The sequence below is a fragment of the Condylura cristata genome, unplaced genomic scaffold (assembly GCF_000260355.1).
Source record: "Condylura cristata isolate star-nosed mole 26May11 unplaced genomic scaffold, ConCri1.0 scaffold00008, whole genome shotgun sequence".
Taxonomy (NCBI): Eukaryota; Metazoa; Chordata; class Mammalia; order Eulipotyphla; family Talpidae; genus Condylura; species Condylura cristata.
In genome coordinates, this window is record NW_004567109.1 from 57,009,807 (window position 1) to 57,021,972 (window position 12,166).

General features: G+C 49.8%; 1 protein-coding gene across 1 annotated transcript in view; it reads left to right on the forward strand.

Moving 5' to 3' along the window:
- Positions 1-11,927, forward strand: part of DOCK2 (dedicator of cytokinesis 2) — a 394,233-nt gene extending 382,306 nt beyond the window's left edge. Inside the window, exons 49-55 of the mRNA XM_004679543.2 lie at positions 1,564-1,647; positions 4,962-5,099; positions 6,651-6,784; positions 7,635-7,806; positions 8,681-8,801; positions 10,089-10,231; positions 11,372-11,927. Coding sequence (XP_004679600.1) covers positions 1,564-1,647; positions 4,962-5,099; positions 6,651-6,784; positions 7,635-7,806; positions 8,681-8,801; positions 10,089-10,231; positions 11,372-11,434 — 855 coding nt within the window. The 3' untranslated portion in view covers positions 11,435-11,927. The remainder of the gene's footprint in view (positions 1-1,563; positions 1,648-4,961; positions 5,100-6,650; positions 6,785-7,634; positions 7,807-8,680; positions 8,802-10,088; positions 10,232-11,371) is intronic.
- Positions 11,928-12,166: the final 239 nt, after the last annotated feature.

Here is a 12,166-nt window from a genome sequence, read left to right on the forward strand (position 1 = left end):
CCTTTCTTTCTTTCCTTTCTTTCTTTCTTCATGCTTACAGAACTGGGGTACAGACCAGAGGTGTGATGCGTGAGAGGATTCACCAGAGATAGCATGGGGAGCAGAACAGGCAGATCTACTGAAATACACTGCTGAGGGGAGCAGCAGGCAGTTCAGGACAGGTCCAGCTCCCTGGCAGGGGACTGAAGTCATGCCATGTGGCAGTGGCTTCAGAGAGCTTCATAATGTGGTGCTTTAACCTGTTGCACCACCAGGGAGAGCCCATGTAACTCCTTTTGCCAACCAAAATTTCAGGTTGGTTGGACCTTCCAGAGATTTTACAACCCCCCTCTCATCATCTTCCCACCCTCATTGTCACATACTAGTAGAAAAGAAAGGAGCTGGGGGCAAAAGTACCCACTGTTCAAAGAGGCGCATCCCATGCCCCTCTAACAAGAAAAGACTCTAGGCTGGCCATAAGCCAGGCACAAAATTCTAGTAGCCACAAATCAAAGTGCTTGCCACTAGGTAAAACGATCTCTTCCTGAAGATATGAAATACCTCTACAAATGGGGACCCAGCATCAACAACTCCAGTAGAGGGCCTAGAATCTAGATATCCAGTTCATAAAATTCCTTTAGAAATTCCCACACATTTAAGCCACAGATTTCAATTCTGAGCCTCCTAGTGTCCATGGCAAAAAGGGAAATGTCATGTTAGATAAGCCACATTATCCACTCAGGAAAAACACCAATTTCCCAGTAGGAGGACACAGCTCTTTCTGGCATTGAAGTGGAATAGAAAGTCCTTATCTGTTTTTCACCTACCTTGCATGAATAGGACATGGAAGGGAAAATGGACTCTTCATTTTAATAAATCTCATGATAAATTTTCTATCTTTTCTTTTATATTCATTGATGTAAAATTAAAACACATTCATTGGTGTAAAATTAAGATTACCACATTCTAGTATAAATTAAGAACAGTAATTCCATCCATCAAATATCCCATAGAGTCATCATTGGTAACATTTTGTACAGCCTTTAGGGATGATATATATGTGTCTGTATATGTGTGTTGTACACACTAAAACGTGACCCCCAGAAAGAGTTGGGAGCTGCCAGTTTCCCAGGCAATGAGGGACTTGGTGAGGTGAGCTGGAACACCTGAGGTGAAAGCCCTGGCTGAATTATTTTCCTTGGGACAATGCTCTCGAACTTGAATGTACATCAAAGTCCCCCATAGGGCTTCTTGACACACAGAAGAGCCACCCCATCCCTGGAGGATCTGGTTGAGTAGGCCTGGGTGAGCTCATGAAGGTCCAGCTCTAATTACTTGTCCGGTGATGCTAGTCCAAGGGCCCCAATTTAAGAATTATGTGAGGTTTGTAGCATCCATTTCCACAGGCACTAATCTGAGCCTACAGGAAGAGAAACAGTGTCAGTCCCTATAAGTCCCTGCTCCTTCCAATACTTGTGACCTCATTATTGCCCCCTCAAATGGAATCCTATCCCGTAACACAGAGATGACTTGTGGGGTCCCTACCATATGAGCAGAAACCCCAGTCATTGTCTGTCTTCCCAGGCCTTCTTCACTGAAGAGTACACCAGGACCCACCCCGAGGACCAGGACAAGCTGAGCCGCCTCAAAGACCTGATTGCATGGCAGGTAAAGCAGAGCTGGTCTGGGGGCAACCCTCCCTTTCTCTCCCCAGTGGGTTCAGCTTCACTTGCCCTCAGGGATCCTCTGCCTGGCAGACAGTTTGGTTTCCCTGTGCCTGGGCTTTTGTCTCTCCTGCCTCTCCTTCTCACCTAAGGGGGCACCTCCTGTGATCTGGATGGGCACACGGCACCCAAAAGGGCTCTCAGGCCCCTGAATTCTGTGCTGCCATTGCCAAGAGTGCTTTATGCGATGTCAAGTTCAGGAGGTATTTTTTTCCAGTGGGACTAGGCCCCCACACCTCCACCACCACCTTCCCCTCACAGCCAGCAGGCGCCAACCAGATCATAGAAGACACCAGCCCCAACTCTCCTCCTCCTAAGCCTGACCCAGTTTATTGCAGATAATGTCAGATGGATATCAGGTTCGGAAAATAATTGAGGCCTTTATTTGGTTGGTGTTGGGTCAGAGGGCCTGCGTTCAGCACGAGCTGCTCGGCCCTCTGGAGCCCTGCCAGAGGACTTGGAAGCAGCTCCTGCAGCCTGCTGCTGGCTGTTGTGGTGGGCTCATCTTCTTAGATCCCTTCATTCCATGCACCCTTGTCTCTGCCCCCCTCCCCTGCTTCCTCTGGCTATCTCCTGTGTTTCTCTCCCTCCCCTCTCCCGTTCTCCCCTTCTCTAGGTCTCTTGCTCACCCACTTTCTAGAAAAGAAAACAATCCACCAGACCACCCCATTCCCACCCTGCTCAGGAGCATCAAAGGACCAGCCTCCCCTCTTCTTAGATAACTCCCTCCATGAACCCCAACACCCAGAACACAGGCTTCAAAGTACTGGGGCTGGAGGGAGGTAGGGTGGAGAAGGGGCAGCAGTTTGCAGCTGCCTGTCCTCCTCCCTCTCTCCCTTCTTGCCAGTCACTGTGCAAAGAAAAGCAAGCTATTGTGGTGGGAAGTTTTTGTTACTCCAGGGAAATCAGGGAATGAGAAGCATTGGGTGCAGCCTCCTTTCTTAAAATAAGGATTCCTAATTCAGGTCCTTCTCTGCCTCTGTCAATTTATGCAAAGTGAGGCTTTAAAAATGAAACACCAAGCACGGGTCGCACAGACACACTTTCTGAATGCATCTTGTGGGTCTGGAATTTTCTCTCCCTTCTTACCTTGTGCAACCTGTGAAATTCAAATATTCCCAAGATCTCCATCCTTCTGAGGTCAGCATGACCTTTAAGAGTCAATGACATTCCTCCTCAGACAGCAGGAAGACCCAACTCTGATTAATTCCCTTCTTCAGCTATTTCTGGGTGCCCCAGAGAAGGTTAACATGTAATAAAAATTTGTTTATTGGTTGGTGTCTCCGTCCATATCACAGCCCTGCATCTCCACTGTGGGTGTCTCACACCTGGTAATTAATTCTCCATGCTATGCCCACCACACCCAAAGCATGGACCCTGGCCTCAGCATATCTAATACCAGGCCATGCCTTCTAGGAAATTCTGCCAGTGGAGGAGCTAATGGAAGGTCACTACAAACAAGAAGGAAGAATTTGAGAGCAGATACTAGGTGTTACAGCTTCCCTGTCATTAGCAAGGCTTCTTCAGACAGCACCTCCTAGTGGCTCCCTTTCCCCATCACACGCCTTTCCCCCTATTCTCTGCCACCATATTGTATCACCGCTCAACTTCTCAAAGGAGGTTGCTCTGAGCCGTGTCCCTCCTGTTCAGAGACAGGCATCCTGACTATGGGCACACTTAGAAAATGCTACCCTACCCTGCTCATGATGCAAGCAGCCTTCTCACATTATCACACTCAGCAAATGAATTCTTCCACACCTATTGCATTGATTCTTGCAACTTCCTTTTAATTGCATCCTAACTCTGTGTCAGGCAGCAGAACATAATGCTGGACAAAATTGGACTCATTCTCTATCTTCTTGGATCTAGGTTGGAGCTTGATTTTGAAAAGCCAAATACACTTTGGATTTTTTCAAAACATGAGAACTGTAGATTTCAGAGGGGGATATATTTGCACCTCATCTAGCAACCCAACAAAAGCTAAAGTTTACAGAGAGAGGTGCCTTATGATGGAGGGGTGTCCTGTCCAGTATGGGGCCCTGTCTTGTGTTCTCAGTTGTTAGGAGAGGCCCTGCCCCCCTGAGATCCTTCGCTAGAATAAATAGGTTGGAAAATAAATGAGTGAATGAATGAATGAATACAAATAATTATGGAGTATTTCAAGTAATTTGGTTCTATTTTTATTTTTAAGATTTATTTATCTATTTATGAATAGAAAAACTGGGGTATAGGCCAGAGGTGTGAGGGGAGAGTATTCACCAGAGACAGAGTGGGAGGCAGAACAGGCAGATTGACTGAAATAGTCACTGCTGAGGGGAGCAGGTGGTGAGACAGGAAAGATCTGTTTCATCATATGTGGGTCAGCTTCCTGACTGGGGGTGAGAGATTGAACTCAGGGCTTTGTGGTGATAGCACTGTGATTTAGCCCATAGGCCACCAGGTATCCCCCAAGTTGAGTTTTTATTTACAAGTTTGGTAATATTTTTGTGACCATAAATATGTTATAGGAACCTAACAATTGTTTATGTCAATTAGTAAAATTGTTTTGGGGTGCACTGTTTTGCTTAAAGACAACATTTCCAGAACCTATTTATGATGCTGAGGACTTATTATACAAACTTCCTCAATGGTTCCCTCTAGTGGTAGGGAGATATGGCTACTCTCCTGTGTCTACCATTTAAATAGGGCCCAAGGACCTCCTTTTGCAGGAAACTGAAAAGTTAACCCCATCATATCTGTCCCTCTCCCTCACCTTCCTAAGGTTTTACGACCCTTTTTCAGGCACTATCTGAGCCTCCACATGGAGTATGACTCGACCTCTCTTACCATGAGAGGAGACTTTCCCTTTCACCTCATTCCTTCTTCAGTCTCCCAAATTCTGACATCCATACTTGCCATTTAGCAACACCAAGAACTTCTTGAGGAAGGCTTTAGTCAGAGGAACAGAGATTCCTCCCTTCTGCTCCCTACTCTGCCCCACTATAGCTTCTACAAGAGCGCACTTTGAGGCTCTAATGGGAGATGCAACCATCTGTGGAGCAAGAACAGCTAGAGGTCTCCCCCCCCTTCATGAGCAACCCCCAGGTTGCAACTTCCTGTTTTCTAGGGCTGGGAGCTCTGCATGAAGGTCTCCGAGGACCCTAAGGCCCTCAATGACTCCTCAGCAGGCAGATTAGACTCAGCCGCCTGAATAGGCTGTGTCCAGGCCAAGGCCAGGTGGCCAGACTCTGGCTCATCACTTACCACCTTTGTCTCCAGATCCCCTTCCTGGGAGCTGGGATTAAGATCCATGAGAAAAGAGTATCTGAAAATCTGCGGCCCTTCCATGACCGGATGGAAGAATGTTTCAAGAACTTGAAAGTGAAGGTGGAGAAGGAATATGGTGTCCGAGAGATGGTAAGGCTGTCCCTGTAAGCCCAAAGGAGTGAGATGGTGGGGCAGGGCAGAGAGGATAGTGGCCATGGGGACCACAGAAGACGAAACCCAGCACAGAAGACGAAACCCAGCACAGCAACCTGCCCTCCTGCAGAAGGACCTGCAGACCAGCATCAGGGATCAATGCAGAGAAAACTTCATTGTCACGTGGTCCCCCAAAAGTCACCCTCCATAAACTGCAGTCACAAATTGAGCCCTTACCACTCAAGGGACCCTGTTAAGAATATAAGCTACATTGATGAAGCATTGGCTATGTGCCTGGTTGCTAGAAGCACTGGTTGCTAGGACATCTCCTAGATGCCCTTGACATCTCCCAGAACACGCCTGGGAGGTGGGAGCGATCTTGGTTCCTTGTGTCTCTTCTGGGGGTTCAGAGGTCTTAAGTGACTATGAAAGGCTGCACAGCTCTGAGAGCAGGTTAGAATATGGACTTGGCTCTGCTGGTCTCCAAGCCAGTGTTTTTGGTCACCGCACCTACAGAAAGCACTGGCCTGGTGCTCACAGGGACAGCTTCTTTCTCTTCTTCCCCACAAACTTTAGTCCCCAAATGTCAAGCCTGCACAGGTCCTTAGAGATGGGCCCAGTCCTCTAGCTTACAGATGGGGAAGCTGATACCTAGAGTGTGGAAGTATGTTGCTAAAAGTGCCTAGAAGTAGACCCCAATCTCTTGTCTTCTGATACTAGAGTGTTCCCTTGAGACAGACTGCCTCTTCCAAAGCACCCTCCATGATACCCTTATGCAATCTGACCTTAGCCACCCAGAGGTGGGTCAGATTTCACGGAATCCACAATATTCCCCTCACTAAAGACACCAGGGTTCCCAAGCCACCTGCCCTTGTCATCGGTGTTTATAGAGTGAATATTCTCAACACCTCTCAGAGTTGATAATTCCACAGGCCTCAAGAGAGCACTATTCTTATGACTACATAAGGGATACAAACCAGGACCAGCCAAATGAAGAGATGGGTGGGTCTGGGTGGGTCACAAACATTAACTTCTGTGGCCTCAGGAGAGGTCATCCCGCTGTCCCCACCAGCACATCATGTATGATTACTGACCAGGAAAGCTGGCCTGAGCCCAGTGTCCTCAGTTTAATTGGGATTCAGGTGTGGCTGGGGGAGTCACTTTTATGTGATAAATATCCATCTATAGCCCCTTCTCTTCCCCGGAGGTTGAGTTAATCTCATTCAGTTCAAAGCCCAGCCCTGTAATCAATAAGTGGGTCTTTCTGCGTCTCCTGAGCCTTTTCATTAGCATGAGGGGCCACCAGGAATAACCAAGACACTCCCATCACCAGGGAAATTGCAAGGATGTAGTGATCACTACCCATGACCAGGAAGCAGTGCCAACCCAAGTCTTCATTAAACTGCTGGGAAGCTTTTGTCCTGACACCCCACAGCTCCGCCTGCCCAGGTGGAGGGAAAGGTAGCAGGAAGCTGGAGGTCACCTCCCCCCACCTTCTGGCCTGCTCTCAGCCTAATGACTGCTAACGCTGGGCTCTCCCACCCACAGCCTGACTTCGAGGAGAGGCGCGTGGGCATGGGCCGCCCGCGGTCGATGCTGCGTTCCTACAGGCAGATGTCCATCATCTCTATGGCATCCATGAACTCTGACTGCAGCACCCCCAGCAAGACCACCTCAGAGAGGTCAGTCCCCGGCCCAGGCAGCCCCTGGTCCAGCTCCCACCAAAATGTCACTGCTTTTCCTTCTGTCTTAGCTGTTGCCTCAAATCCTCCCAGCTCTCTCTATCAGAATCTCTCCCACCTTTCCTCACTGAACCCTCACACCCACCCCAGAGTGCCTCACTTCCTAAGGCCATCTCTGGGGATCACTGCAGCTGGGGCAGGCCAGGTGACTTTGCCTGAACACCAGCAGGCCCTGCCCACAGTCCCAGGATGCCCAGTCCAACGACTCTGTGGCCAGACCTCACACAGCCTGCATCATTCTGGAACCTGTCTTGGCCCAACTCAAAGCAACCCCCCTGAACCTTCCAGACCTCTTTTGGGGTCCTTTCTCCCTCCTCCTAAGAAAAACCTGCCCTTCTACCTTCCTGGAACTTCCATGCCACTCTGTGGTAACAACAGGTGACACGGACCAGCACACTCCAGGGGCCCAGAATGTGTTAGTGGTTCTCAGACCTCATCTCAGGCCACACTGCAAGGGCGCTGTACCTGTCCTCATTTACTGAAAAGGAAATAACAGCTCAAAGAGTTTGAGTGACTTGCCCAAGTTGATTCAGCTCAAAGGTAGCAGTCTGGACTTGATCCAGGTGCATGAATTTATCCACCCTTCTTGTTTCACTACCAAGTCTTTCCTTTTTATGGTTCTCCTCCAGCAATTTAACTTAACGTGTGCTTTGAATATTTGCCAAGTCAGCAAGTCACTTCCCAAAGAGCCAGTTTAACTGAACTGCCTCCTCTATAGTGACAGCTTGGACATGGCAGTCCTGCGGAAGCTCTGACCACAGTTTCTACTGCTGTCCCTCTTGCTCTCTAGCTTTGACCTGGATGTAGCAGCTCCCAAGACTCCAAAAGTGGAGTCAGAGGACCCCATCTCCCCGGGGAGCACACTACCAGAGGTCAAACTACGGCGGTCCAAGAAGAGAGCCAAGAGGAGCAGTGTGGTGTTTGCAGACGAGAAGGCGGCAGCCGAGTCAGACCTGAAGCGAGTAAGTGGCTGCCTCCTGATAACCTTACTAAATCTCAGCTGCACCTTGGCACTGTTCGGGGCCCAGAGGCATGGTCCCAGTCAAGCCCCACTTTCAAAATGAAGGCCTGACAAAGCCAGAATCTGAACCCAGGCAGTGAACTCTATGAGCGTCCTCCCTAGCATTGCACAGGGCTTTGCAAAGCTAGGGAGTAGCAGCTGGCTTCTCCCACTGCAGGAGAGCGGCCTTGCAGGTGGGGGATTTCTGTCCCCAGCCCCAGGGTTATTTGAACCCCCCTAGGCTCCATTAAGCTTCTCAGTGTCCAGGAGCCTTGCCAGGCCACAGTGCCCTAACATGGGGGACTTTCATCTTGTAAATGAATAGCTCTTAATAGAAGTCTTGGAACCAGACAGCCTTGTGTTCATCTGCCTCTTCCCTAAAAGGGAAGTTTGTAGAAAGGGCTCCAGGAGTCTCAGAAGAGGAGAGGGATTAACTGAGAAGGAAGGAATGTCAGCTGAAAGGACAAAGGGCCATCGGGAATGCCTTGCTGTGCAGAAAGGAACCTCTACAAACTACACAGGGTCCACAGAGGCTACTCTTGCCAGGGGAGAAAAGCTGGTGATAAGTCTTTTGTTTCACAGTCCTAGAGGGTCATTTGCCTAACACAACCCCTGGAGTTGTACATGGCAGACAGACATCGAATGGAATGATACAAAACAGAATAAATGAATTTGGAGTTGGGTCCATGGAAGCCATGCCAAGCTCTCATCACTGACTTTTCAGGCCCTGAGCTGCCTCATAATAAGCTTCTCTGTGCTGTGTATATGGGTGCATGTGTGCATGTGTGCATGTGTGTGTGTATGTGTGTGTGACGTGATGTGATGTCTTCATCCAGCTTTCCAGAAAACATGAGTTCATGAGTGACACCAACCTATCGGAGCACACAACCGTCCCTCCCAGGGCCTCCATCCTGTCTCAGATGAGTTTTGCCAGCCAGTCTATGCCCACCATCCCAGGTACGCATGCTGCCACCACCAGCACGGGGGATAAAGCCAGTGTGGGCACCACTGGGAGGGTGGAGGATGGTAAAAATCATGTCCACAGGAGGTCAGGGGTAAGAGCCTCTGCTCACAGCCCCCCATCCTCTGTTTCTCCTGACAACCTCTGTGGGAATGCAGTTACCCACACGTGGGAAGCAGAGGCCTCTGTCACCCCGGTCCTCAGGAGCCGCTGGGACTCCATGGTCACGTCAGGTGGCCTGGGTTCTAAGTTTGTCCAGCCTCCAGATCTCTGAATCTGGTATGTTCCAAAGTCCTCTTTTGGGACCTGCAAGACTACTTCTAGACCTTCTGGAAACTGCCACCACACCTTGGAGTGGCAGTATGTCTCTTTCCCACCTCTTTCATGTCCGGCGGGAGGTCTGCCTCTAGAGAACAAACGCTCTGACTGGGCAAGGGGCTCCCCCAGAGCTCCCAGGCGGCACACAGCCACTCGGCCCAAGCTCCAGGGTAGAGAGCCGGGACTAGCCTCATGCCCTGTAGAATGGGCAGGCTGTTCTCACGCCGGAGTGCAGACTGGGGCCGCCCTGTGCTAACTGCTCCTCCTTCCTGGTTTCGGTTACACTCAGCTCACAGTCATGAATGAGCTCATGTTATTTCCCTATCACATAGACCAAGAAGCCAGGGAATACTGGGTTCAGAACCAGGTCCCCCCATGTCTTTAACCAGACAGAAGAGCCCGACACAGCCCCCAGCTAGTTCACTCTAATGTCTCACTTGCCCCCCACACAGACACACCACCCGGAGGCCTGGGTTCTTACCTGCATTTTACTAATCAGAGAGATGGCTGATTTCTCCAGCCTGTTGGCTCTGGGCTAGGGGCTGCAAGCACCAGTGACTCCCCTCCCCACCAGCCCTGCCTTTGGGGAAAACTGAAATCCAGGTTCTTAGTGTTGGAAGGTAAAAAGCAATAAACTGATGTTGTCGCCACATCATGAGGCAAAAGGCCACATTCCCTGAGGGAATCAGGGCCCCAGGGGCCAGGAAGTCTTCATTCCCTTGGACCCCTATTTCTAACCCAGAATCCCGGAGGCCCAGCGCCATCTGGGGTATTTAGAAAGTCTCACAGAGAAGGAAGCTTTAATAGCCACAGCAAGCAAGAAACAGGCCTCCCTGCTTCCCACTTGGTACCTGACCTGCTCTCCCTAGAGTCTGACTCTGTCCCAGGCCTGTCAGCCTGCCTCCTCTGCTCTTGGATGCTGTCTATCCCACCTGCCCATTCAGCATTTGTCCACTGTCCCCCAGCCCTTGCGCTCTCCGTAATAGGTATGCCTGGCATGGACGAGGCCAGCTCATCTTCCCGTCTCAGCCAGACCTTCCTCTCCATCTCTGAAGGTGACAAGAAGACTCTCAAAAGAAATAAAGTAAATCAGTTCTTCAAGACCATGGTGAGGACCCAGATGGGTGGAAGGGGGTTGGGGTGGGGAAAGGGAAGAGAACAAAGGAAAGAGAAGAGAAAAATGAAGAGTAGAAAATGTGGGGTGTGTGTGTATATGTGTTCATCTGTGCTCCCCCCAGGAGGCATGGCCAGGGCCCTGGGGTTGAGCCACTGGCCTGCAAAGCCCAGAATGCATGACCACTCACCTTCTGGCCAGGACGGGCCCCTGCTGTCTGCCAGAATGTGCTAAGGGGCTGCCAAACCCCTGGAGCCCAGGAACCAGTTGCTGTCCTTTGCCTAAATTGCCCTTCCATGTTCCTGCCAGAGCCACAGGGCTGGCTGCCTTTACAGGATGATGAAAATGCTTTTCAAAGTTTTTTGGAGGCACTTTCCTATTCAACTTATATTACAAAATCCTACTAATTAAAAGCTTGTGTCCGAGCCCAGACTTTTCAAGTCCCATCTCCTATTGTTACTTCTCAGTCTTTGCTCAAGATAAAGAAGAGACCGTTGACACTTTTGATCCTCAAAATGATCTTAAAGCAGAACGCTGCTACTATAATAAGGCAGAGTTTACCACCATCTCGCAGCGAGCCAGAAACCATGCCGGGGTACTCCAAACATCACCCCCACTGATCTTCCGCTATCCCTGTGGGATGTTTTTGTTTTTGTTTTTTTATAAGATTTATTTATTTATGCGTACAGAACTGGGTGCAGGCCAGAGGTCCAGGGCCCATGAGAGGATCCACCAGAGACAGAGTAGGGAGCAGAACAGGCAGATCAATAAAGTACATTGCTGAGGGGAGCAGTGGGCAAGACGGGAGGTCTGCCACACCATGTGGATCATCACTGGACCGGGGATCAAACTCACACTGAAGCTACTGCTGCTAGCTTGCAGTGCTGAGCTTTAACCAGCTGCACCACCAGTGAGGGCCCCCTGTGGGGATTTTATAGGGCTCCTGAGTCAGGTTCTGTGGCAAAGCCTGCGCGCTGACCACTGTGTGCTCTAGCCTTTCTGGCCACGCTCAAGTCATGGTAACTCGTGTTCTCTGGGCTTCGGGCAGAGTTCACAGAGGGCCCTGGTGATGGACTGTGGTGCTTGTGATAAACTCAGCTGGGGTATGTTTGTTTATTCTTTTCTCTTACAAAGCTGGCCAGCAAGACTCCTGAAGAAGCTAAGCAGGTGTCTGAGCTGCCACCCACTGACCTGTGAGATGCTGCTACCAGGGCTGTTTATGGGAGCCAGGGAGAGAAGTTGCCAGAAGAGGGGAGGCACAGAGAGACATTGAAGCTTCCAAGAGTTGGGAGGCCCCTCCCATACCCCTTCACTCAGACAGAGGACACAGAGGGGCTGATCAATGTCCCAGAACCTGAGTGTTACCCACCTTAGGGGCTGTGACTGAGGTGGTGAGGACCCTGCACCCCGATTCTTGCCCACAGGAGGAACCAGCCCGACGACTGTCTCCCATCTGCTCTCCCCAGCATCCGAGGCACATCCTTTTATAGCCCAATTTCTTAAGCCTAAAGTGCTGTATTTTTATTTCATGTTCTAAAGGTTTCAAAAACCTTTTAAATATTCTTTTATTTTATTTTTGGTTAACAGTTTTTATCCTTTCCATTTTTTTCAATACACCAACTATTCTTTACTCTAGATGATTGTCTTCTACATGTTGTTATTACTTACTGACAATAAAAAAAAGTTTCCCCAAACCTCGTAGCATCATTTTGTTACTGAACCTCTGAGGTCCATATTGGCCAGGGCATCCTTGGAACCCTGAGCAGACAGGTCGGGGCCAATGGTGATGCCAAAACACCTAGCTGTTCCTAGGCCAGGTTTCCTGTCTCCTCTGGACCACCCCAAGAAACTTCTCCACAGTTCCTGTCCCTTAGGGGTGGAACACTGGGGTACAGGGAGGCCAGAACATCTACCAGAATCTTTCTTCTG